Below are 27,808 nucleotides of genomic sequence, written 5' to 3'. Positions count from 1 at the left end.
AACTTTTTTGAATTAGGACGTGTAGTATCTAATCTGAAAATGTCAACTCTTTAGAGCTTTAGCTGTGTAAGGCAGGATTTTGAAACAATTAAATTATTGCCATTCAATGTTTCTGCTTGTTTTTACCCAGAAACTTCAATCACGCATCTTAGATCTTTCATCTGGAGATTTGCTTTCAGAAGTGGAAAGAAGCAGAAGTTTGACACAGTCACGAACTGAGGTTGAGCTGCACGTGAGTTCCCAGTCGCCTTCAGAACACTTGTTTAGGTTGTTGTTTTCTTTCCATCAAATATGATGTCACAAGTGAACCAGAAAGTGCATCCTTGAAGCATTGTCAGGCAGATAAAATTGCCTTCCTTTCTTGTGTTCTCTGAAATTCAATATCATGTCCCCTAGCTGATATAGTAAGCAGAAAGTGTCACTCTCTGCAAAAATATCATAAATCTTGGCTTTGTCCCCAAGATACCTTTTTGGGTATTGATTATATCTCAGCGTCTCTGAGAAATGGTCAAAGAGCTTTTTATTAAAACCCACGTCCCATATTATTCATCCTACTTTTATGATATATTATGTATGAACTTTTAAAAATTCATGGGGTCTGCATTTTTTTCTTTAGCTGGGGTTAGCTTTGTGCTTATTTGGCAAAACTTTAACCAGCATGGCTTTTAACTCTCATTGACATAAAAAGAGTAACTTGAAAAAACACAATAGCCAGCAAGATATATAATGAAAAAATGTTAGGCTTAAAAAAATGATGTGAATATTTGTGACTAGCTGTTTTTTGTTTTTATTTTACTGTATAATTTCATCAGAGTATGTAGGGTATCAAAAGTAAATATTCTCAAATTAGATTGGAATTAAATTTCAGGAGAATGCTGTCACTTTACGCATTCAAAAAGACCATATGACATTTAATCTATAATATGGCCTTAAGGTTAAAAGATTTATAAGTATATGGTTTTTCTTTTTAAGTGTGCAGAATAGAACTCTGCACACTTCTTTCACTCTGTCTATTGTAAAAGTAAGATTCTAGATTTCATAATGCACTTCCCATAGTAAAGATGATAAAGCATATGAGCCATACGTGATGATATTCTAAAATAAACAGTGAGAAAAGTACACTCTGAAAGTGCAAACAGGATGTATAATTAAGATAATGTTGCAATGGAAGGCAGTATACATTTTGTGACAAAGAAGAATTTTAAGAATAACCCTTATCTGTTATCAACAGCAGCTGTCCCTGGTGGAGTCATGGTGTTCTGCACACCTCTGTGAGTTCTGCCACGGTCAGAGGTCTTACTTGGCATCATGACATAATGGCTAGGACTTGGGCCTGGCATCAGAATGTTGTATTGGCTGGGTGACTTGGGCAAGTTATTAAAACCTCAGTGCCTCAGTTTTCCCATTTGGGAAATAAAGGTAATATTTCTTTTTTGTTTTAGAGAGTTGTGGTGAAGATTAAATGAGGTAATATGTGAAATGTATGTAACACTGTGCCTGATCACAATTTTGCAATCATAAGACCTCTGTTGCTTTAGCTCTCTTCTGTCCTCCTGTAACATGTGGCTCCATGCCACAGCCAAAAAAAAAAACAAGGCATAGGTAGAAATGATAGCTCAGAAAGGTACCAACTGAAATGTCTCTCCAGAAGCTCACATCAGCAATCCCCAGAGACAAAATACACTCACTTTTGGCTATTGCCCAACATGGTTATTTTACCACTTATGTGTAAGGCATTAGAGTATGACAGGGTCTCATGAAGTGTAAAGCGGGGTCACTGAACTGATGGCTTCACGGAAGAGCCAAGACACGTATGTGAGGGCTGTCCAGAAAGCATCTAGCCATGTACTATGAGCAACAGAGACATACATGGCTGAATGCTTTCTGGACAACCCTCATATATGTTTACAAAAATGTTTAATGATGGTGGCAACACCTAAAAATACCTAAGCATTACTACACACCAGGGGCTGTTCCAATTTCACAATGACCTTGTATATTAGGTGCTTTCATTCTCTTCATTTACAAAGAAAGAAACTGAGGCACAGATGGGTTAAGTAATTTACCAGGCTCAAAGAAAGCTAGCAGGGGGGAAGAGCCAGGATTTAAACCTCATAAATAGCCAGAGTTCAAGTGCTCAACCACAGAATAGTAATTGACTGGAGTAGATGATCCTACATGGTAATCACATGCTGATGAAGGAAATTGTAGGGAAAAAAGAGCTCACTTTGAAGTCATATGTCAGGGATTCTGGTCCCCTTATTAAATTCTGACAATGATGGTCCAATGTGAGGGAGGGTGGGAGAATTTCCCAGTAGGCAGAAGTGGGCCCTTCCTCTTCTTTGCAAGGAATTACTCTGTACACCCCTACATATGCACACACACCTTCTCATGTCACTAGCCTGTGGATGGGTTCAGCTATTCCCCTTATCCAGCTCAACACAGCCCAGGTCAGACGGGGAAATGGTACCAGGTGTGGCCAAGAATCTCCACAAGAGATAGCCGTCTCTAATAGCTTCTCCTAGAGGTTTACTGTGCAAAGCAGGGGGCACAAAATACAGCATCAAGGCACCTGGGAACTTGTTAAAAAATACTATTTCATGCATCTCAGATCCTCCCTCAGAGTGACTAAATGAGAATCTGCATTTTAACGAGATCCCCTGGTTGTTCATATCCACATTAAAGCATAAAAAGTCTGTCTAAGATCTCTCTGATTAACCACCTTCCGCCTGCCTGTGCATGGCATTGGCAAGCCTTTTCCATCTCCTTCAAGTATTCTCTGTCACATCTGGGCATGTCAAGTTCAGGGCCAAAGGAAAGGCAGCATTCCTTCCTGCTGAAGCCCATCTCCTGAGTTCTAGTTTCCTGTCATCTTAAATCTAGCCTCTGTACCATACACATGCAAGCTGACTGGGAAAGGGCGTTTCTTCATTAAAAGGGGCCTGGGAATTGAGTTGAGTTGTTAAAAGTAGGTATAATTTTGATAAATGTAGTGGGAACAGATAGGTAGGGAAGACAGAGGGACTCACACACAATAGCTCAGTACCTTGGGAAAAGATAGAATGTAAATCGTAACCAAAAGCTGAGCAGAGTGTGAAAAGGCCACTGGAGAAGTTTAGCGGATAGCCTGGCAGGACGCAGACGCTCTCTCTGATCTGTCCGAGCAGAGGCAGGCCTAGATAATAACCCCACCCTGCTTACTAAACAACAAAACACGAGGGAACAGGATGGAGGAAATGGAAAGCACACAAGCGGAAGCAGAACCTGTGTGGTATTTCTGAAGGTTTGTTCAGAACACCTTCCGGATGTCTGCAATGAGTGAGGCTTACAGGGCAGGTGCTCTTGTGCGATGGAATCATTAGTTATAGGCATCTGTTCAGATACCACTGTGAATTCCCCTTAACCAAGTTATATCTGGCATTAAAAAGGTTATAAATCAGCAGATACTACCAAAAGCTGGATTTTAAGATACTTTTTTCCTTTGAATTATGCTTAGAGCCAAATTTCAGGGGGCAAAATGAAGTAGTAAAATTTCTTGGCATTTTTAGATCACTTAAAAAGATTGTTATGCAACAAAAATGAAGTATTGATAGCAAGGCAAATGCCTAATACTGAAAATCTAACATTATTAAGCATTATGGATATTGATTAGAGAACAAATTAAACATGCCCTGTATACTTATATAGGGGCTTAATATTTACCACAAGCACTCTCAGATTAGCCTGCCTTCCTTCCCCAAGCCCGTGTTTAGTCACCGTCAGTTAGAATTGCATTTGGAAAATAGTGATAAGTACTCAGGTACTGAAGGCACCCACAAAGTGTCAGTAAATTGCATAAATAAGAAGTTTTGCCACTCTGCAAGTGACAAAAAGACAGATGGGTCCCCATCAAACAGTTTCTGAAACAAAGCTTTGAATAAATAGGAGACTGGAATTAGATCGTAATAGGGAGATTCTGTTCTCAGTGGTCAGAATGCTAAATTAATTTAGCCTGGCTGGCTTCTGGAGCTTCATCTGTTACGTGAGGGGCTTATAATGTGGCTGTCATGATATGGTTGGATGTTTGCAGATTTGTCACCTTGCTTTATGCAGACCCACTAGAATTCGAACAGCCTGGACCTTTTGCAAGGGACCCAAATCTATTTGATGTGAAGACTGGATATGAAAAGTTATATTAATGTTTTTCAGTAGAGACTCAATGACACCTGAGTTTGGTGTCTGCCATGCGTGGCTTGCTGTTGGGTGGCACAGATATGCAGCGGGCATTTGGTTGCTGATTTAGAAAGATGCTAGCAGAGCTAGAGGGGACCATGGCCATAATCTGGTAGAGCTGCCCCACTCTACATATGAAGACACTAAGGTCCATGAAAGTTAAATATTTTCCTTGCCCATTAAGTGGCCATGTGTAACCTGAGCTCCAGACCATGAGACTTGCAGTCTAGTGCTCATGCTGTTGAACTTGTAGCCAAAGTCTTCTTCCTTTTGTGGCACTGGAGGAGTTGTGTTTTAATATTGATCTGATTTTCTCAACAGCATGGCTAGATAAAATGAGAAACCACCACTGAGGTATTTTTGCCTAATAATGGTGGTACCTTGTTATAATTAAGTGCCTACTATAGGCCAGACACTGTGGTATGCACTTCACAGCTGGGACCTCATGTAGTCTTTGCAATAACCCTATAAGGTAGGCAGTATTATCATTATTCCCATTCAAAAGGGAAATATGGCTGTAAAAGATGAAATAATTTCCCTGTAGTCGCAGTTATTAAGAAGCAGGACCAAGATTTGAGACCATAGTCAGTGTGACTCCAAAGTCTGTGCCTGTAATTACTGTACTGTACTACACAGAGAATCCTTGACTTACAATGGTTTGAATTAGTGAGTTTTCACCTTTACAAAGGTGCAAGTGATGTGATTTCAGTAGAAACCATACTTTGAGAAGCAACCATTCTGTTTTCACCTGTTAATATAGTATCCTGTTAATATAGTATTCAATCAATTACATGAGATATTCAACAATTTATTCTAAAATAGACTTTGTGTTAAATGGTATTGCTCAGTGTAAGTGTTCTGAACACATTTAAGGTCAGCTAGGCCAAGCTATGCTGTTTTGTAGGTTAGATGTGTTAAATGCATTTCAACTTGGGACGGGTTTGTTGGGATGTAATGTTGTCTTAAGTCAAGGAGCATCTGTATTCCTTCCTAGCTCACTGTGCGGTTCAGGTGATATTTACTCTCCACTAAGCAAAGCTCTTGCTTAGAGCTATCCTGCTCTTTCAGGAATACCAACTGAATGCAAAATCGGGAACCCCAGCTTTGAAATGCCCAGGCTTGGGGATTGTTGTCCCTGGTCATCTCTGTCCTCGCAACAGCTGCAGCAGCAGTGAACTGTCTCTTTCAAGCACCTGCAGCGAGTACTCCAGTGGCTCCTCCTACACATGGCATGATGGGAAGAACCTCAGGAAAAGGGTAAGATCTACTTCAAAGGCACTTGGGCATCAGAGTGAACCAGAAAAGAATCCTCTTCTGGTAGGATTTGGTCCTGGAGACAGAGGATGGGAGGGCGGGGTAAAAAGGCACTGCCCATTTGTTGAATACCTGCTTATGTATTATATTGACCCCCCTCCAATCAACATGAGGCTATGGCCTCATGAAACATGGTGTGACCCTACGTTGAAGGACAGCATAGTAAAGAGAGAAAACACTACAGATGACGGGACCACGACATCAGTGAATTAAATTTAAATTACTACCACTAGAGTGACTCCTATCTGCAAGGTAGGCCCACAGAGCTGAAGATTTCTCATGCTTTGAACAAATCTCCTTGCACACCAGTGTAAGGCAAATATTTGAAATACGTGTTTTAGCAATTCCCTAATGTTGAAGAAAAGCAAAGAGTACGTGATGATAGGAACTCCGAATCAGAATATTTGGAGGTCGTTTTTTCTATCATTTGTAGAAGCTTAGTTTAGCTTTGGCAATGAAGAAAACAGAAAAAAATTCAAAACTTCCAGAAAATATTGGTGGACAAGCAGGTCTGTCATTCTCTGAGCAAGAACTCAGAAAAAGATTTGAAGCTTGCATTTAGAGCTTATTCTCTTGGACTCAGATGTCCAATGCAAAGTACCAAGCCTGCTACATTATCAAAATTGCTTCCTCTAAGGAGTTGTTAGGAGCTCTGAATAATAACTGCTAGGGGCTGGGCTCAGAACGGATTAGGAAGATTGGGAAGACGGAGATGTTTTCTCCTTTTGTCTTGGTGAATCCCACCGGCTCCCAGGACTCCCTGGTCTGATTTTTTCATTCTTGCACCACTTCCTCTCTCTCTCTCTGTCCCTCTCAGAGTCTTTTTACTTTCTTTTTCATTTTTTTGGCTAAAGTTCTCCCAATTAGAGCACTCCTCGATGTTCTAAGGCAATCTCTTCCCTGAAAGACGAGTAAAACGGTTCTTAAGAAACTTCGTGGATACTCAGGTGATCATCCTCTGGATCCTAATAGGGTTCTGTCGTGGTGATGGAATACTAGTACACCTGTCACACCTCCCAATGGCCAGTCCTGGATCTCAGGGACTCAGCAGGCTAGGCCCAGTCCTGTCAAGACATTTTAAATTTATATTGGTGAAGGCACTTCTGTAGTTTTTAACCTTGTACCAGGGACTCATTTAATATCAACTTCCATGACATACTCATTGCATATGATTTGAATGTGAATACTGTATTAACTTATATAATAATAAACATGTAACTAATGACATCTCCATGCTCACAAGTACTTTTAACATATTTTTTGTGTGTAGAAACAGAAAGCAAGCCTGCATGAAGTGCACAGGCCTTCCCTCCCCAGAGGGACTCATCCAGGTGATGAGGCATCGCCACGCGCAGCAGAACTTTCTAGGCACTTCACAACCGTCAGCTCATTCAGTGCTAAAGTAGCCTATTTAGTAGATTCTCTACAGATGAGGGAGCCGAAATCCTGAGATGTAACTGGCCCCAAGTGTCGGAGCCAGTACATGGAGAGACAGGCAGTGGGTTCCAGAGCTTTCACTCTTACCCTGACCTTATGGAATCAGCTGGGAACCAAATTGGTTCCCATTTGTTGGGCTTGATTTGTTCTGATTAAGACCAAAAATACCCTTTACAAAATTGTAAAACTGTTATTATCAAGAAATAGAAGAGGGCTGTGGCCATTGAAAACAGGCCCCTGCCTTGTCAGCAGCATCTTTTAGCCAACCACACTGCCTTCCTAGAGTTCTCTTCTAACTTTTCTCAGGGAAGAATGAAGCCACCTGTGAGAAATGCCGTCCTCTCCCCGGCCATCTCTCTCACAGGAGATGTGTGCTTTCTCAATTCCCCACCCCCAGGGTTCAAGATCGTTCCAAATTGTTCCCACATTACTAAATACCACAACATCCCATAGAGATCTGATGAAGGAATGTGGCTCGTCCCCATGGGCAGGTGAAGAGCCTGGGCCCTGAAGGCTTGCAGCTGCTAACTCTGGGGTTCCTCAAACCACAGCAGGAGCGAGCTCTGTGGGGACAGAAGAGAGGTGGGGGCAGAGGCTGAGATTGTCTTCTGAGGGTTAAACAAGTCTGCCTTTCTCTAGCTCTTGCAGGGTACTTCTGCCTGGCCTCTCTTCTCTGTTGTCAATGACTGTCTGGATCTTGGAAATTCTTAGAGACCCCAACCACAGCAGCTGCTCTGTGGTCAGGCTGTAATGCCCAGGTTCACTAGTGGGATTTCTTCTGGTTTCCAAAGGAGTTTTTAATAGTGTGGGAGAAGAGGAGAGAGAGGGGAAGCATCACCAAACAGCATCTCTTCCCAGCAACTTCTGATGCTAGCGTATTTTCTAAAGAAAATACATTATTTGACTTAAAAACAAATAAATGTGTAGTTGAAAACGAGTAATTTTGTGAAACTTAGATGTAAATAAATGTTCACAACTTACTAAAACCCCCATATTCCAGGGGAAGTTTCTGACATTTTTTCAGCTTTTATATATGAGCATATGGCTGGTGTTCAGAGTTGTAGGGCAGGGGCTTGCTGGTATAGCCAAGATTGGTATACAGTGCACTTCTGAAACCCCCAGAGCCTTCCCTTGAAGTTTTTTGCCATTAATCATATATAGCCTTTTTAAAAAGTCACTAGGTCAGCCCCCTAAACTCTGCAAGTTCCATTCAAGAAATTGTGTCAGGGTAACTTGTGATCTCTGTTATGGCACTGACCTCTGTAGAGGAGAGACAAGGGGCTAAACTTGACTTGGCTAGTGGAGCATCAAGTGGAGGCGTGCAGGCCCACAGCCAGACTGCCTGGTGCACGTCCCTTCACAACCAACCACTTTTAAGCTGTGTCAAAATCGACAGTGTTATAGAAAGAGCCTGAGAAACCAGAGTTCAAACCTTTGCTCCAGCTCTTCCTCGCTGTGTGGTCTCCAACAGACCAGTCAGGGAATGTTGGGTCCCTTTTCTGAAGATAGAGCGAAAGCACTGTGTGAATGGCCAGGATGCAGCAGGTGCTCAGTAAATGTTCCTTTTTTTGCCCTTTCATTTCTTGTTAGCAGTACTGTGAAAAAAATATGAATGTGTAAAAAGCATTTCCCGTACACTTTTCCAAAGCTAAGGCTGGCATTTGGGGCGGTACGACGGGCAGGAAATTGACCCTTCTGTTAGTAAGTAAATAACTACTATCAGGTTCTAACAGAAAATGCCCACCTGTGTGCATGTGGGTAACTCTAGGAAATTTTCACAGATGCCCATTGCCTACTAAATAAAGTCATAAAGTCACAGAACTATCAAATGTTAGAATGGGAGGTACATAAAGATATGGACTAACCTAGTTTTTCAGCTTTATCCTCTCCACTTCTCATAGATACTCTACAGTAAAGCCGTATGTTCTTCTTTTTTTTTAATTTATTTCAGATTAATATGAGGGTACAAATGATCAGGTTACATGTTTGCATTTGTTAGGTAAAATTCAAGTTATAGTTGGGCCCTTCATCTGCAGAGTGTGCTGTTTACTTTACATTGTGTCCATTAGGTAAGAGCTCACCAATCCCCGTCCCTCCTGTCCTGTGCCCCCAACCTTCCTTCCCCCCAGTAGAATTTAATTTTTCTCTTGGGGTGAGTGTGTAGTTGTTTATCTGTTGATTTTGTATTAGTACAGAGTATATTGGATACTTACTTTTCCATTCTGTTAATACTTTACTGAGAAGAATGTTCTTCAACACCATCCAGGACAGCACAAAGGATGTCAAGTCTCCATCTTTTTTATGGCTGAATGGTAACACCACAGTTTATTAATCCATTCATGGTTTGATGGGCTTGGGTTGATTCCAGGTCTTGGTGATCATGAATTGATTGGCAATAAACATTCTAGTGCAAATGCTTATGGTAAAATGATTTTTTTTTCTTGTGGGTAGATATATCCTGTAGGATCAAATGAAAGGTTCACTTTTAGCTCTTTGAAGACTGTCCATCCTTCTTTCCATAAAGGCTGCTTTAGTTTTCTATCCCTCCAGCAGTGTAAAAATGTTCCCTTCTCTCTGCAGCTCTCCACTGCAACTTTGGGACTTTATGCTGTGCTCAGTGAAGTTAGGTGATACCTCACAGTGGTGGTGATTTTCTTTTCTCTGATGATTAGGGACAATGATCATTTTTTCCATGTGTTTCTTGGCCATTTGTCTGTCTTCTTCAGAGAAAGTTCTGTTCAAGTTACTCGCCCACTAATAAATGGGATTGTTTGCTCTTGTTGAGTTTGAGTTCTCTATAGATTCTATAGAGAACCAGACTACCAGCCCTTTGTAGATTTATAGCATGCAAATATCTTCTTCCATTCTGAAGGTTATCTGTATGTTTTAGTTATTGTACCCTTAGCTGTGCAGAAGCTTTTTAGCTTGATCACATCCCATTCCTTTATTTTTGGTGGTGCTATCATTGCCAAGGGCATCTTCTTAATAAAATCTTTTACCAGGCCAACATTGTTAAGAGTTCTTCTCATGCTTTCTTCTAGAATTTTTTATTGTTTCATGTCTTAAATTGAAATCTTTTACACAGTGAGAGTCATTTTCTATACATGGTGAGACACATGAGTGTAGTTTCAGTCTTCTACATGTGGCTAACCGGTTCTTTCAGCACCATTTATTAAATAGGTATTCTTTTCCCTGTGTACGTTTTCATTTGGTTTATCAAAGATCATATATTTCCTTTTAGTCATTCCCTCAGTGAACCTTGAGCATACCTTTCAACTTAGGTCTTGCCTATCCTATTTCTTGTACTTGGAAATCATTTTCTTCACTTTAATCTAAGGCAAACCTATTCATCTTTCAATGGCTAGCTAGGTTTTGAGGGGAGGGTAGTTTGGTTTGAAGAAATAATTTGCCTATAGGCCTTTCATGATTTTTTCCAAACAGATCTGGAGTCTCCCTCCTCTGAATCTCCAGAGCACGTACTGTGTTTGCACTTCTCATTTACTCTTGGGATGTACAGTTAGTTAGATGTAGCCAAGTCTTCTCTGCCCTGCTGGGATTTTTGATCCTTGATGTCAAGGTCCTTACCCTCCATTTCTTTATACCACTGTGCTGCTCAGTGTAGGACCTGGCAGAATGAGTTTTTGCTACATAGTTAGTGAATTAATTAGCTAATTAATGTATGCATTTAGATGTGAATACTTATCAGCTACTAGTACAAATTAAGCCCCATGATAAGACCATTCCTTTTATATGATAAGACTGTTCCTTTTATATATTTGTGATCATGTCTGATATCTACTCTTCTTTCCTAGCAATCATCACAACACTGGGATAAAAGGCTAAGTATTGATTCTTCGCTCCCAAGTGGCTTTGCTAGCCCTACGGATGAACTACCTCCAACTCGTATCAAGGAATCCCACATTTTGGAAGGGCTAAGAAAACTACAGAAGCGAAAAGTATTACTTGAGCCCCCATCAGTGATAAGCAAATGGGGTTACAAAGATTGTATGAACTCAAATGAAGGAATATACTCTCCAGGGATTAAGAGTAGCAGTGTCAAGGAGTGTTCTCCCTGCAAAACAACTGACACAGGGAGCCCCCACAAGAAGCCTCACAATGCATTTGTCTTTGATACAGATTCCCACGATGAAGCCAATGACAGCTCTTCTTCCTTAGTATTGCTCCAGGCAGCCCCAAGCCAAGGCTGCAGGCCACACGGTAGCAAGTTGACTCACAGTGTTTCTGACAGTCTGTTTGGCTGGGAGCCAGATAAAAAACACTGTTCAGAAGGCACGTCCTCAGTTTATCCCAGTGAAAGGCCTGAAAAGCTGACAAGTTGTGCCAATACCTGTCCCTTGGAGAGGAACCTGTGCCCAAGTGTTCAGGCACCTCAGGTGCCAAGGGAGAGAAATCCATACAGCCAAGGCCATGGCCACATGGCTCTCAACCCCCAGCTTTCAGACACTGACGACAACGAAACCCTCAGTGAATTGCACATAGAGAGCAGTGATGAGAAAAGTCCTTCAGATTTGTCCTTGACTGCAGACACTGACAAGTCCTTGGAGAACCTGGATGTCCTCATGAGATTTGGAAAATCTCAACTTGAGTCTCCTGGTGAGGAGGGAAAACAAGTGCCCATCCACGTAGAGACTAGACCAAAGACATTTAGTTTCATTAAGCAGCAAAGGGTTGTAAAAAGGACTTCTTCAGAAGAATGTATTACGGTAATATTTGATGCAGAAGATGGTGAGCCCATTGAATTCAGCTCTCACCAGACTGGAGTTGTCACTGTTACCAGAAATGAAATTTCCATCAATTCATCTCCTACCGGACCCACGGCAGAACACACTGAACTTTTACCTCAGGGACTTACTTGTTTACAGCCAGGAACAGCTGCAAGAGACTATCCTTTCTTCAAAAGATCTGAAGAGGAAACTGAGAAACACATTCCAAAAGCTAATGGCGATAATGTTCCCATGGTGCCCACTGAATCTTTGAGCCCCAGGACGGTGATACAAAATACTCAGCAACAAAGGCTGGCCAGGCCAACACACCGTGTGGCATGCCAGGGTAGTTCCAGGTCCTTAGCAGCCATGGGCATATATCAAAAGCAAAGTCTGATGACGAAAATACCTGCCAGGGGCAAGTCTTCACCTCAGAAATCAAAATTAATGGAGCCTGAAGCCTCAACACTAGTCCCTTCTTCTGGCCCGGTGACTCTTGAAAAATCACCAGCGTTAGCCCCTGGGAGACTCTCACGGTTCACTAAGACTGAAAGCCCAGGTCCTCTCTTTCAATTACGACCAGATCCACACATTCCAAAACACCCCACCCAACTTCCTCATAGCTCCAGAGTGTCCAGCAGGAAGGACTGGGTCCAGTGCTCCATGAGCCAGACTCCCGGATCACAGTCAAAACCCCTCATGGAGCCTAGTGATAGTGGAGAGCTCCCCACAAGGGACGAACGCTGCAAATCTGGGCTAGAGGTAGGAGCGAGATCTCCTTCTCCCCCAACCCCTCCTGGAAGGTCAGTCTCCCTGCTGACCAGGCCCAGCCATGACTACTTGCCACCACCTTCAACTTCCAAGCCCGAACCCAGGGTCCCCAGTGAAACAGCAAGGATACTGTTCAAATCCCCTTTGGTGAAAGGAACTTCTGCTCCCGTTACTTCTTCTCCTCAGGCCAAGGTGGAAGTACAGAGAAAGAAACCTTCTGTGGCCTTCAAAAAGCCTGTCTTCTCCCACCCTCTGCCCTCAGAATCAGTGGTTCAGTCCAGATGCCCTGCTCATACTCCCTCCAACTCATTCGCCGTGATGGCCCCGGGGCCTCCAAAGGTCTCTCCAAAGAGATGTGTCCCCAGAACCTCTCCTCACCAAACTCTTGGGAGCACACAAACAGACACAGAATTACGGGCTCCTAAGAATTGTCCTTTAACGCATGAGCCACTGGAAATATCATGCTCTAAAAGTGTGTCTCCGGGAAGAAAGGGACAATGGAATGACAGTGCGTCCACATCCCCCAAGCCCTCCTTCTTAGGGGCAAATGAGTCGCCATCATCTCAGGTTAGCAGTGTCTCATTGTCATCGTCATCCTCCAAAAGCCATAGTGCCCCCCATGGTTGTCAGAGCACTCATGAGAAAGGGCCAAAAACTCGCCTCCCAGTGGGACTCAAGATTCTCATGAAGTCTCCCCAGTTGCTCAGGAAAAGTTCCACGGTGCCAGGGAAACATGAAAAAGACAGTTTAAATGAAGCTTCCAAAAGTTCTGTGGCTGTGAGTAAGTCTAAGCCTGAGGACTCCAGGAATCCAGCAAACCTTGATGAGACCTCAGAGGGTGACAGAAATGTGACTACACTGGGTTTACAGGCACAGGGCAGTTTAGCCGAAGGGCTTCCCCTGGAAGCAGCATTGCCAGAGTCACTGGAAAATGGGATCCTTGGCGCCGATGGAAGAGATGGGGCAGAAAAAAGATCTGTGAAAAGATCCCTTTCCTCCAGCAAGCCACACCTCAAACCCGCTCTCGGCATGAATGGCGCCAAAGCCCGCAGTCAGAGCTTCAGCGCTCACTCAGGAGACAAGCCCTCCACACCACCTGTGGAAGGGCTGGGCAAAGTCCGCACTCAGATCATTACCAACACTGCTGAGAGAGGCAATTCTCTGACCCGGCAGAACTCCTCCATGGAAGGCTCTCCCAGCAAGACCCCTTCTGCCCCCATGTCTGAGAGTCTCCCCAGTGCTGGGCGGTCCTTGGTGCCCCCCTCCTCCAGGCACAGCTCCCTGGGGAGCTCAGGCAGCTCCAGCAGTCAACATGGGAGTCCAGGCAAATTGCCTTTGAGGATCCCTCCAAAGTCTGAAGGGCCCCTCACCCCACCTGGAAAGGAGGAGCAGCAGGGAGAGTGTCCCAGTGTGGCTGTGCCGATACAACCAGCTAGTGACCTCTGCAGGTGCCCTCCCACCCCAACAGACTGCCCTCCAGCCCTGCAGAGCTCGGGGAGGATGCAGCATCCAAGCTATTTTGAAACAAGCAGGACACCCAAGCTAGAAACTTCTGGAAGGCATCCAGATGCCTCCACAACTAGGACTGGTGCTTTGAGCTCAGAAGCCCCCCTGTCACCCACAATCGAAGAAAAGGTCATGTTGTGCATTCAGGAAAATGTGGAAAAGGGCCAAGTGCAAACAAAATCCCCCTCTGTGGAAGCAAAGCAGAAGCCCAGCCCTTCTTTTGCCAGCTGGTTTGGTTTTCGGAAGAGTAGACTTCCAGCTCTCAATAGCAAGAAAATGGATGTCTCCAAAACCAAAGTGGAAAAAAAAGATCCAAAAGTCTTGGGATTTGGAAACAAACAACTAAAATCAGAAAGAAAAAAAGAGAAAAAGAAGCCTGAGCTACAATGTGAGATGGAAAATGAGCTTATCAGGGACATGAAGCCAGCAGATAGTCCAGACTGTGGTTCACAAAGGAAAATGCCACAAGACATTTACAAGCAAACGAAGTATGAACCAAAAAATAGAACCAGCCCTGTTACATGTTCATCAAAAGATACCTTCCTGACAGAACTTTTGAACAGGTAACTCAGTGGAAAAGCAGGGGTAGTGCACAGGGGTCCGTCTCGCCCCCTCTAGGAGAGTTGTTTGCTTCCTGTACGTTGAATGCTACTCATACATGTTTTCATGCAGGCGGAAATGCATAATAGCAGTCTTTTACACATTAGCCAGAATTTAAACAATGACATAAATTTAGGAATAAAATGATAATTTAGTCCATGTTACTTTGTTAAGCAAACCAATGGTCTTTGAAATTAAAGAATTGTAAGTTTTATCAAGGTTGATAGAAATTCAGCCTACACTGGGAACCATGAATGTACCCACATGGCATGAAATGGAAGAAAATTACACACACGTTTCAAGGCGTGCCGATTCCATTGATTGTACTGAGCAAATGTGTACTCAGAAACTTTCCAGAGGCAATTACATTTTCTGCCAATGTTAAGCCAGAAATGTATTTAGCAATCACTCTTCAGTGGTTCTCATCTTGCCCTTTCCCACAGCAATCATAAAAATAAAAATAAATTATCATATTACGAAATCTAAATGACGCACTTCTAGAATATTTGAAGATTTGATCGAGGGTAGTGAGAAACACACTCGAAAGTTTCAAGAAAAAGAGCTACACGGAGATTACTTTAAACATTAAAAAATTGGGAATAGGAGGGTGGTTGAGGAAAAGCAATGTGATTTATCCAAGAATCACTTTCTATCTGCAGAGTGGATAAGAAAGCAGCTCAACAGACAGAAAGTGGATCAAATAATGTTTTCGGCAAGAATACGCTAAAGGGCAGTTCACAGGGCTCCTGTCTCACCAGCAGCTCTATCAGCACTCAAGGAAACCACAAGAAAAACATCAAAACCAAAGCTGATACGGAAATACCAAAAGACTCCCTGGTAAGTGCTCCACCGTCCTGGTTATCAAATGCTACATTCTGAGATGTTCCGACTAGGTTCCTTCTACTCTTTGCTGATGAAAATACACAGGTCTGAAGTTATGGGGGGAAACAGAAATTTAAACAAAAAGATGTTTAAAAAGAGAATGAAATCCTGGTGACAACTGCAGCAGATAGCTGTCTGCTGGACCAAGAGCGGGCATGGCTCTCCCCAGGAAAATAGTTTTCCCAGCTCTCTTTTCAGAACGGTGATTTCATCGCAGTGCATTGCTGGCAAGTGATGCTACCAGTGTCATCTTCCAGTTATACCTGGGGCTGGCAATTTGTTCTAATGATTATTTCCAACATTACCAGTGACAAAAAAAGAAAGGAACATGATTTAAAAAATAAAAATGCCAAACCATTTAAGGGAGTATTGGCTATTTTGATGACTAGATTTAAGTATTGTTCTTTTTTTATGAAGAACATTGTAGGAACTGATACATCCTACCTAGACAGAAGATTTTAAGGCTAAGAAATCTTTTTTGGAACTGAATTCCCTATCATTTAGGTTATGAGAACTCAGGGAGTAGACGTCCTTTAAAAAGTAAGTAAATAAAAGAGTATTCTTATATTTCCCTAGGGTATGTTGGGTTCAGATAATATTTTTGTTTTAAAATTACCTTAAATTACATTTACTGTCCTTACATTCTTGATGTTCTTGTATAATAGATTTGATTATGTTCCTTGTTTCTTATAGGTAGAGCACTTAACCCCCAAAAAACTCTCTTTAGAGAATTACTGTATCCATATAGTACGTGCTGTCATTTCCTGAGGGGGAAACTTGAAATATGAAGTAATTACACTTTTTTTTCTGGAGTGGTTTGAGAGTAGAGGAGATTTTAAAAGTGATTATGGGTAACATTCGTAGTTATTATCTCCTTCTCACCCAACCCCTCCTGGCAGGTCAGTCTCCCTGCTGACCAGGCCCAGGGAGATTAATTAATTAACTAATTAATACTAGTAATTAATTAATTATTGGTTATAATTACTTACTGATGTCTAGGTTTCCTTAGAGTTTCACAGACTTTAATTTGTTTTATTCAAATATCATCTGACTGCAGAGCTATAAAGTCTTTTTCAAAAACTCTCTAAAATTATATGCAGATTATGTTCATTGCAAAACTCTCTATCCCCAGCCCCCATTTTTACTCTTGGCTGCCATGGTATCATTCCTTCTTTGAAAACTTAGATATCCCCTGCATTATAAAACCACAAATTTTAAGCATATCTAAGGCGCCCTTGTAGTGTCACTAAAAGGAAAGAGAATGAGTGAACGTGTGGAAATGTGCAATATGCTGGAAATTCAATCCGGCTGATGGAGAACTGTGATAGCCTGGCAGAGCCCCTTATCAGAGGCACTCAATTTATGCCTCCTTTAGTATGGTTCTGACACCGTAGGGTGTATCTTCACTGTAGAGACGTACCAAGAAAACAAAAAGAGCCTGTGTTTGGCTTTTACAATTTCATTTTTTCTTTCTTACTACTTCCTAACACTGAAGTTATTTGCTGTGCTTTTGCTCTCTAATCTGTAGTTTTTGACAGGGCAGTAATGAGAGTCTTTTGGTCATTCCAGAATATCTGCAGGAAACCCTCTTTTTATTTTCTATGAAGTAGAAAGATTCCCTAATCACCCCCAAATACACGTAATCAATAGGGATATGCTAATTTTTCTAGTTAGCTGCAAGACAAAATTAGTCATGCTGAGAAGCTTTTCCATACAGAGGAGTGTTATTAACCTGAGTAGTTGACGAGCTAGTCATTTTTTTGAAATGTAAAATGCAGTATTTCTTGTTTCATCTCTATAATCATCAGCATGGATTGGACTAAAATTACTAATTTCAGAAAGGACATTGCTATAGACTCCTGTGGGACTACTACAAGAACAGCAGTGAAAACTCATTTATTGTATGTTATCAGCCCATGTAGGAAGGAGATTAGATACAAAATAAGATATATTTTAATATCATAGCACATTGGTGTGAATACCCATGAGCCTTTTAAAATTCAGAGTTTAAGGGAATTTTCCCCCCACTGGGGCTCAAGGTAAATTCACTATAGGCTTATTTTAAAATATATTGTAAAGAATGTTTCTCATAGTAATTATTTTGGATAAAAACAATAACTGTATATAATACATTAGATACCACACTTTTTTCCAGAATAAAACTGCTATTCAAAAACCTTGACATGTAAGAGCAGTGCAGTTCAGCACAATTCCTGAGTGGAGTGCTAAGGAACAGGCTTGCAGCTACTAGGCGGTGGAGTAGTCTTCAGGAACGCAATCAAATGAGGAGGTTGGGAGGCATCTAGACCGGACTGACAGCACCTGCTTCAAGGGGTCATAATGCCCACTTGTGCCATTGCCATGTAGGAGGAACAAATCCAGACAAATTCCCTGACTGCACATGCCAGACTTTCTTCCAGACATGGTGTTGCTAGTGACCATGAATCCACACCGGGGATACTTCAACTTGTAACTAAAATAGTCATCAAGCACAGTAATTATAAACATTAAATGGCCTAAAACTATAGGGAAATGAATATTTTAGCTGGGGGAAAAAAAAAAAAATATATATATATATATACACATATATATATAACTGAGAACAAAAGTTCTCTGAAATTTGAAGGAAAGAGATCAGTAAACCCAGGAGCCTCATGTGTGAAACAAAAATGTGTTCCAGAGAACAAAGAGAAAACTAGGGTTTTAGAGCAAAAGTCTAGGTTCTTCTAATTAGGTTCATTTGCACAACCCAAGGATTAAAACTTACTCATTCTTTTTCTGTTGAGAAGAGTCTCACTCTGTTGCCCTGGGTAGAGTGCCATGGCATCATAGGTCACAGCAACCTCAAACTCTTGGGCTCAAGAAATCCTCCTGTCTCAGTCTCCCAGTTAGCTGGGATTACAAGCACCCACCACAATGCCCAGCTAGATTTTTCTATTTTTAGTAGAGACAGGGTCTCGCTCTGGCTCAGGCTGGTCTTTAACTCCTGAACTCAAGCAATCCAGCCGCTTGGCCGTCTCAGAGTGCTACAATTACAGGCGTGAGCCAACGTGCCCAGCTTCACTTAGTTGTGATTGGTCAGCACAGCTGAGCACTGATTGGTTGATACAGATGTGCTGTGATTGGATGGTTCTAGTGAGCACTGAAGTTTTCGAAGATAAAAGGTGCATGTTCTTTAGGGAACTCCCAGTACTTGTGTGACCTCCCCGATAATGGCTGCTTACCTCTGTTTAAGTTGAAGCCCAGTTAGCCATTTGGGCTCCATCTTGAAAGATTGTCTCTTTCAGGCTCACTTTTGTATATGCCACTATCCCTTCCTCTTTACAAGCTGATAGAGTTAGAGTATTAAGGCATTTAAATTATTTTCATCTATGGTGATAGTACCCGAAAGTTTATTTCCATACGTATAACAAATCTACATATGTGGTAAACCTCTACTTAGTTCACTAATAACTGCATATCCATTTTTAGAATTGGTAGAAACATTCTAAAATATGTTTAAAAGTTCCATTAAAGCTTTGCTGAGTTAAATCTTTTTCTCATTTCAGAGCCTTAATTACAGGCTTAGGTCCCCATTTCTGCCATCATTTACAGACCACTTAGCTCTAATTTTTGTGTAATTTAGACAAGGACCATGTTACTTTGTACTTTTATTTAAATTATATAAAATCATTATAAAAGAGGAAAAAGACATTCTCTTAGAAAGACTGCATTGGTATTAAGTCAATAAGTCAGAAAAAGGTGCACTCTGCTCACTACCCATTGTAAGTTCTCCCTTCTTATGGATTTAGATAATTTTCTAAAATGAAAAGTCTCAAAGGAAGACAGCTCCAGGGTCCTATTTGACTATCACCAGACAAAAATAAAAAGCATTAACAAAATTAATGAGATCATATACCTTCATCATGCACTGGAAAGAAATGGCCATTTTAATATGAGTATCCTAATTTAAATTATGGGTATTCTCTTCACCCAGTGTCACACAGTCTTGAAAAAACATCACATCTATTAATAAAAAAGCATCAAATACCACCCCATTAAAATGATAACTGTGGTGATGTAATAGCAGAAAATAGTACAATAATTACACAAATTGTTGTCATCTTATTAAGTTCTGCAAAATGTTGCAATTTTAACATTCTTAATTGAATGATTCTGTTTTAAGTGCTATTTCGATGCTAATAAGAAGCATGTATATTTTGTTCTGCCCTTACAAAGTTTTCTAAATGATTAACTTTTCCAAAGCTGATGCCTTCCTAGAATTTTTCCTCCAAAGTTCATTTCCTGTCTCACTTATATTCATTATGTTTTCTCCTTTTAAATGAGCTTTGACATCAAAATGTTGTTTCCTTGGGAAGCTACTGGTGTAAGGCTGATTTCAGAGAAGAATTATGTGCAGAATTCCAAATGAAAAGTGTTCCCAAATATTGAGTTTAATTATGAAGCTAGATAGATAGATAGATACTATACATACACACATACATACATACATTGATCAGTGGTAAATTACATTTTCTCTTTTCCCTCCTGTGCCTTTCGTAGGTTAATTTCTCCCTACTCTTCCTAGTGGTAGGAGTTAACAGAATACCATGAATGCAGTGACATTTAATGGTTGCCTGCTACAAAGTGGATTTGGACCCGTTCCTGACTTCAAGTGTAGAGCCCCCAAATTGGACAGGAATTGGTGATGTATCCTTAGAAGACACCCAAAGTACTAACAACAACTGTAAACCCAAAACAGCCCAGAGTTGTTGTTTGTGAGTCACCTTCTACTTTTTACCAAATGGGACATTATTGAGCTTGATTTGTATCTGCTCCCAGGATAGCAATGACTGAGAAATTCTAAATTTCTGACCACCAGTCAGTCTTTCCTGAGCCAAACACTTGGCCACACTTCTTGGTTCTGTGGCCACTCAGATTCTGCGCGGTGCTTTATTCTAGAGACATTGTCTTACTTGTGCCTGTCTTTGGCAAGTTCTTAATCTTGAGCTGGCAGTCCCCTACCCTCCAGGAAGGTTCCCACAACTTCCTGCCAACCCCAACCACTGTGTGATCAAGAATGAAAATTAATTTAAATTTCATCTTGTGAAAAACATAATTAGCAAGGGGAATCTACTGCCAAAATAAATTATGCCCCTATTTCCATAGGCAAATGGATTTTTTTTTTTAAATTACTCACCGCTTTGCATTGAAATCTATTTGTATGGATAATTAGGAGTTGACAAGCATGTCCTTCTAAGGCATTCCCACATTTTCCATTCCTTTATTGCTTCTTCATCCATCCTCTTCAAGTTCAAAATTTATTTCCTATGTGTCCTCTTCCCCCTTGGGTCATCTAGCCCAGGAGAGCTGACAAAACTGGGGGCCTTATTCTATAATAGACATACTATTATTTGACAATGTGAATGTTACTTCTTTACTATTATTATTATTGCTTAATATTTCGATATAGCAATTGTCTGATTCCTTTTCTGAATATATTTATGTTCGTTCGTCCTTTGTTTCAAATAAAAAAGAAAAAAAAAACTGGGGGCCTTGTCCACAAGGCCAATTCCTCTGATAACTCTCCAGAAGTCACCGTTAGCATTTGCTGCTAGGCACATAACACTATAGAAAAGTTCTGACAAGGAGCTGGCAGGTAGGACCACACAACAGCTTTTGTTTTCTTCCTTAAATATGATACTTGAGGAAGATGGTGGTGAAATTCTACAGAAAGGTTAGGGAACAGTAGGGAAAGGAAACAGCATTTACAGAGAGAGGGAGGGAGGGAAGTAAGGAGGGAGAGAGAGAAAACGTCTGCTACTCTTACATTAAAATAAAGTTTATGGATGCTTGGAATATTGCCTCAATATATTATAACTGCCAGACACTAAGAAAGATATAATATTTCTGGGGAAGGTCTGGGAAGGTTAGCTATAACATGGGGCCCTCTGAAAAATTGAATTACAGCAATGAATAGCAATTAGGAGTACCCATTCTAAAAATAAAATTCTGTGTGACTTTGAACAGACCACAAACCCTCTCTGAGCCTCTTTACCTTTGTAAGATGAGAACCATGTTCTTTTTTCGTTCCTTTTTTTTTTTCTTGAGACAGACTCTGAGTCTGTCTTCCTACCCAGAGTGCGGTGGTGTCATCATAGCTCACTGACCCTCCTGCCGCAGCCTCCTGAGTTGTTGGTACTATAGGCATGTACCACCACACTCAGCTAATTTTTTTTTCTATTTTCAGTAGGGATGCACCATAATGCCTGGCTAATGTTTTCTCTATTGTTTTCTATTTTTAGTCTTTATTCTTGCTCAGGCTAATCTTAAACTCCTGACCTCAAGCAGTCCTCCCACCTCACCTTCCTAGAGTGCTATGATTACTGAAATGAGCTACCACGTCCAGCCTAAATTTCTTTTATTCTTTAGAATTTCACAGGCTGACAAGTGATAATAACCCATCCACATTCTAGCAAGTTACAAGGGCACCCTTGCAAGTTTTAAATGAGAAAATTAAGAAAAACCCAAAGAAAATATTAGTTTACATTAACATTTTAAATATTTACATAGGTAGGGGAAATAAGGATCATGTTGTAAGAGCCAGTGTGAACTGGGAATATAAGTGGGTTTCTTTGATGTTGCTATAAAGGATGATAGAAGACTCGGAGTGGATTATTCATGGAAATTAAAGTGTTTGGGAGATCCCTCCCACTGTGGGTTTTGGGTCTTCTGCCTTTGCATAAACAGATAGCTGAGGTAAGTGAACTGTGGACAGCAAATAAGTAACACCTGAGCCTTGCTCACGCCTGTAGTACTTTTCCTCCCGGCCATGCTTAATAGGTACTGCTAGCAACAATTAGTTAATGAAGCCTTTTTCCTTCTTCCTTTCATTCCTTATCTTTCATCCTGTGGAGACACTAACCAAAAGGGTATTGCTCCCGCAAGAACAGATAGCTGAAGGGGAATGAAAGTGACGAAGCGGACCCCTGGATATGGGACCCTGAACAGTGTCTCCTCGGAAGGGTTGAAGTGGTCGTCTGCATGCTCTCTTGAGTTTGCCTTCAGCTTGGCACTCACTAGGCACCAATTGCATTCTAATACTGGAAATGCAGTCATAAAATGTAAATAATTGGTCTTATTCTATTACCTATGACTATAGGAAGTAAAACATAGAAAGCTAAATCCAGCTCAAGGTCAGTGTGCCAACATATAGCTTTCTACATTGCAAATATAATGATTTCTTGGCATTCAGCTCAAGCCCTTGAGCAAATCCCCTAACAACCTCTAATGTATGTGCCTAAACAGGACTCCCAATGCATTTTACAGTTCTCATTATTATCATTCACTGCCCAGGTGACTGGCTAGAATGTATTTTAAAAGAATGTGTTTAAAAGTACTATGTGAAGTTTCCCTTGAAGACCCTAAGCTGTTTTGATATTGAGCCCTATGTTAAAAATTCTACCTTTAAAATAACAAAGTTCTTCCAAATGAACACAAATCTGGAGTTTAACTTACTGTGTTTAAATCCAAGATCTACCCCTTGGACAACGGTTTATCTTCTGTTTCTTTGGGGTGGGTCTTCATCTCTCAAATGGAGCTAACAGTGGCACCTGCCACCTAGCGTTGTTGGAAGGACTCTGAGCTCTTCCACGTCACCTGCCACATAGTACCAAGCCTCTGCTGTTTTTATTGTGGTTGGCATTGTAGATGTGGTAACCACCTCTGTTGCTACTGGATTGGAAAGCAGAGGGTCTGGGTTGCTGTGCCAGCTTTTCCATTTACTATATGTATACTAACTGTAAGGAAATTTCTAAACCTCAGAATTCTCATGAGTAAAATACTATGGTTTCATTAGAATCTCTGTAGAGTTTCATTTGATGCCGCCAAGGACTGGAGTATTCCAGCTGAGACATAAGGGGGAATGGTTTTGACCTGAAAAATCTAGATGAAAGTCTCACTGCTCCAGTTCACTGATCATATTGTCAGAGTCACCTCTTTCCAGTGTGGAAAGACTGAAATAAAGAATCATTTTCTTAGTTACATTCCAGGAAAGGGCAGAAAATCTTAATACATTTTAAGTATATTTCTTTATGCTTATTGAAATAGGTAGAAGTCATTGACTCTGAAGGAATTATACCTCCTTAGACTTTAATTTTTTGGAGCAGCCTTATGTTACTGACTTTACTAAGTATTAAAAACCAAAGCTTTTATCTCTAAAATCTTGTGTAGAATTAGGTGCCCTATAAATCCTCTTTTTCAGAACTATGGTTATATTTTTTAAAATATGCTCTTATAATTAAAACTTATAATAAAGCTAAATGATGGATTTGGGGAAAGTAGGTACACGCTTCCACACATTCATTATAGAACATACCATTGTAATGAGCATTGCAAAAGATCTATTCAACATAATAAATAAGAACTTCTGATACTTTCTTGTTGCTGTAGACAAAAGACGCTAATGAAAACTTGGAAGAGGATGAAGAAGATACAATCGCAGATTCTGCATTTCAGAGCCACATCATAGGTAAAAATCCATGTCTTGATACATCTGTTACTGAGACTTTTCTGCATGCGGCCTTCTTTTCCACATAGCGCCTTCTTCCGTCTGTGGGGACTGAGTCTTAACACTCACGCATCGTAATGTTTATCTTCTCAGACATTGGACACCACCATAAAATAAGTGAGTCAGACAGCACCTAGGAAGAAAACATAGGTGTTTGCAAAGGAAGGCAGTATGAAGTGATGAGGCGTCAGTGCTTCTGACGTCTCATCAGAAGTACATCAATACAAAACGGAAGTCATACTGAATGTAATAAGTTTTTCTCTGAGGACAAAATCAACTTTGAATTGATCTAGTTTCTATAATTTTTTCAAGAAGTACCTGGTACGAATTCCTATTGGTTAGAAATGTGGGATGGTGGTGTTCTTAAATCGAATATTTTTCAATTAAATGTCTTACCTGCAATAAAGGGGAATAAGAAAATACAGTTTGCCAAAATCCTCTTTTTTTCTTCATCATTTCTGTTAGAACCCTGCACAGAGATAGTTCTGTCTCAGAAATAAATTCGGCTTGTCAGCTGCTTCTTAAGACTGCTCATAACACCAGGCTGAAGGAATTCTAGTTTCCAACACAAAGGACTTTTCTGACCTGTTTTTAGTAGCCAATTTTCAGAGATAACCAGTGACAGGAGTTGTCTGTGACCGTCATCCTTCTTGGGAGATAGCAGAGGTGATAACCCTTCGCGGCTCCAGGCCACCTTGGACACTTGAAGTATTACTTGTTCCTTGGACTCTAAAAATGGCTGTGAATATGAACATGCTGGTTATCTAGGGTTTTTTTTCTTGTTGTGTTTTAAGCAGAAGCAAGAGAATTTATTGAGAAGAAAGAAAAGAGAAAAGCAAAGTCTCCAGCTTTAGCAGAGGGGCTTCTGAGCAGGTTGCCCAGTTATTTAGTTTTACACAAGACACCAAGGCGTGATGGGATTATTTCTCCAAGTCCCATTTGGGCATGGAGATAGCACCAGCTGTCATATTCCAGAGTATGGCAGCCCCAAGGACTGCTGGTGCCTAGTGTATCGGTGTCCATCACTCCTGTCCTTGCACTTGGAGCATCTTTGGCTTCTGACTCTCAATTTCTCACCACTCTTTGTACCAGGTTGGTACACTTTGCAGCTGATTTTCGGGCAATCTTCTGCAAACTATAATTTAGTTTGTCTCAGAGAGTTGTTGTACCCCCACAGCTTAATGAGACTGGTACACCATTATTATCCTTTTCATTTATAATTGGGAATACAAAAGTCTTAACAAACACTGAATGAGTGTGATCTGAATAACATTATAATTCCAAAAAGATATCATTTATTATAGTTGTCGATGTAAAAGGCTTCAATTGGTATCAGTTCTGCATATTTAGCTAATATTCAATTTAAATTTTGTTTAACAGCTTTCAAACATGACACTCTGTAAAGCTCTGCTGAGTCATCATTTTTCTACAATGAAGTGTTCTTGAGCCTATTAAGATAGCATATATGAAGTTAGAAACTAAATTTTTTTCCAAGGGAACTACAAGAATGTTTCTATTTTGGCATTCTTTAGGTCTGTACTGTTGGATGTGATAGCCAGTAACTAGATGTGGCCATTTCTATTTAAGTTAATGAAAGCAACATAAAATTAAAAATTTGTTTTCTCAGTTACACTAGCCACATTTTGAGTGTTCAATGGCCACATGTTCTATAGAGTCATGTATTGCTTAATGATGGATGGGGATATAGCCTGAGAAGTGCATCAGTCGACCGTTTCGTCACCATGGAAGCATCATAGAGTGCACTTACACAAACCTAGGTGTTGTAGCCTCCTGCACGCCTATAGTGCATATCCTCTTGGTTCTAGGCTACAAGCCTCTACAGCTGAACATGGTACTGTACTGAATACGGTAGGCAGTTGTAACACAGTGGTTAAGTATTTTGTATATCTAAATATAGAAAAGATATGATTAAGGCTGAGCATGATAGTTCATACCTGTATTCCTGGCACTCTGGGAAGCTAAGGTGGGAGGCTCATTTGAGCTCAGGAATTTGAGACCAGCCCGAAAAAAGTGAGACCCCCATCCCTATTAAAAATAAAAAAATTAGCTGGGTATTGTGATCAGTGCCTGTAGTCCCAGCTACTCAGGAGGCTAAGACAGAAAGATCACTTGAACCCAGGAATTTGAGGCTACTGTGAGCTAGGTTAATGCCATAGCACTCTAGCCTGGGTCAACCAAGTGAGACTCTGTCTCAAAAAAAAGAAAAAGAGGGTGGCGCCTGTAGCTCAAAGGAGTAGGGCGCTGGCCCCATATGCAGGAGATGGTGGGTTCAAACCCAGCCCTGGCCAAAACTGCAAAAATAAAAAAAAGATATCAAAGATTTAAAAAAAAAAAAATTGGTACAACTGTATAGGGCACTTAGCATGAATGGAGCTTGCAGGACTTCAGGTTGCTCTGGGTGAGGCAGTGAGCGAGTGGTAAGTGAACGTGAAGGCCTGGGACATTATGCTGCTGTAGACTTGGAAACACTGGAAACTTAGGTTACACTACATCTACTTAAACTTTTTTCTCCAGTAATAAATTAATCTTAGTGTAACTTTTTAAATTTGTAGACTGTTTAATTTTATTAACATTTTTACTCTTTTGCAATAACAAAACTTAAAAACATTATACTGCTGTACGAAAATATTTCACTTGAGACAGAGTCTCACTCTGTCACCCTGGGTAGAGTGCTGTGGTGTCACAGCTCACAGCAACCTCAAACTCTCGAGCTCAAGCAATCCTCTTGCCTCAGCCCCTGGAGTAGCTGGGACTATAGGCACCCACCACAATGCTTGGCTATTTTTTTTTCAGTAGAGATGGGGTCTTACTGTTTCTCAGGCTGGTCTTGAGCTCCTGAGCTGAGACAATCCATCCATCTTGGCCATCCAAGTGCTAGGCTTACAGGCGTGAGCCACTGTGCCCAGCCAATATTTTCCTTTTTTTTTTTTACTTTTTAAACTTTATTTTAAAAAAAACTAAGATGCAGATAGGCACACCAGCCTAGACCTGCACAGGTCAGAGTCATCAGTATCACTGTCTTTCCCTTCCACATCTTATCCCGCTGGAAGATCTTCAGGGAGCTGCAGTGGAGCTGTCATCGCCTATGATAACAATGCCTTCTTCGGTAATAGCTCCTGAAGGACTCGCATGAGGCTGTTTTACAGTTAACTTTTTTTTTCAAACACAATAATTACACTCTAAAACAACAATTAAAAGTATAGCATAGTAAATATGTAAACCATAACATGGTCAGTTTTATCATTATCAACTGTTAGGCACTGTGCATAATTGTATGTGCTGTACTTTTATGTTACTGACAGCACAGTATTTGCTTACACCAGTGTCCCCACAAACACATGAGTAATTGCTCCGTGATGTTATGTGTTATATCAGGGCAGTCTTGGAATTTTTCGGCTTCATTACGTTCAGGGCCACCATCATAGACTATGTATGTAGTTCATCCTTGATTGGCGCATGACTGTATGCTCCATTCCATCTGTGGTGATACACATTTGATACATAATCCGTCATCACACAATCATACATGCTCTGCATGGATACTTTCTTCATCACTGTTCTGCTGCACAGTGCTGCTTTAGATAACTAATGGAAGGAATTTGGGCCTTGTTTTGACAGAGCATTGACTTGGTGTTCAGATCATTATAGGCTTATGTCTTCAAAGTGGTAAAGAACTATATGAATAAGCTACTAGTGACTGTGGGTAAACAAACAAACAAACAAAAAAAAACCCTGACATGCTATTACTTATATAATATAGTCATTTAATCATCTTATAGAATTAAAAGTCTAG

General features: G+C 40.8%; 1 protein-coding gene across 2 annotated transcripts in view; it reads left to right on the top strand.

The window, feature by feature from the left end:
- Positions 1 to 27,808, top strand: part of NCKAP5 (NCK associated protein 5) — a 969,262-nt gene that overhangs the window by 839,947 nt on the left and 101,507 nt on the right. For both annotated transcript variants that reach the window (XM_053597956.1, XM_053597955.1), the window contains 5 exons: positions 131 to 232; positions 5,281 to 5,469; positions 10,776 to 14,527; positions 15,224 to 15,401; positions 23,877 to 23,955. In XM_053597956.1, the coding sequence (XP_053453931.1) occupies positions 131 to 232; positions 5,281 to 5,469; positions 10,776 to 14,527; positions 15,224 to 15,401; positions 23,877 to 23,955 (4,300 nt within the window). The remainder of the gene's footprint in view (positions 1 to 130; positions 233 to 5,280; positions 5,470 to 10,775; positions 14,528 to 15,223; positions 15,402 to 23,876; positions 23,956 to 27,808) is intronic.

Source organism: Nycticebus coucang, chromosome 7 (genome assembly GCF_027406575.1).
Source record: "Nycticebus coucang isolate mNycCou1 chromosome 7, mNycCou1.pri, whole genome shotgun sequence".
Classification (NCBI taxonomy): Eukaryota; Metazoa; Chordata; class Mammalia; order Primates; family Lorisidae; genus Nycticebus; species Nycticebus coucang.
Note: the sequence above shows the minus strand (reverse complement) of the source record. Positions and strands in the feature narration are given on the sequence as shown.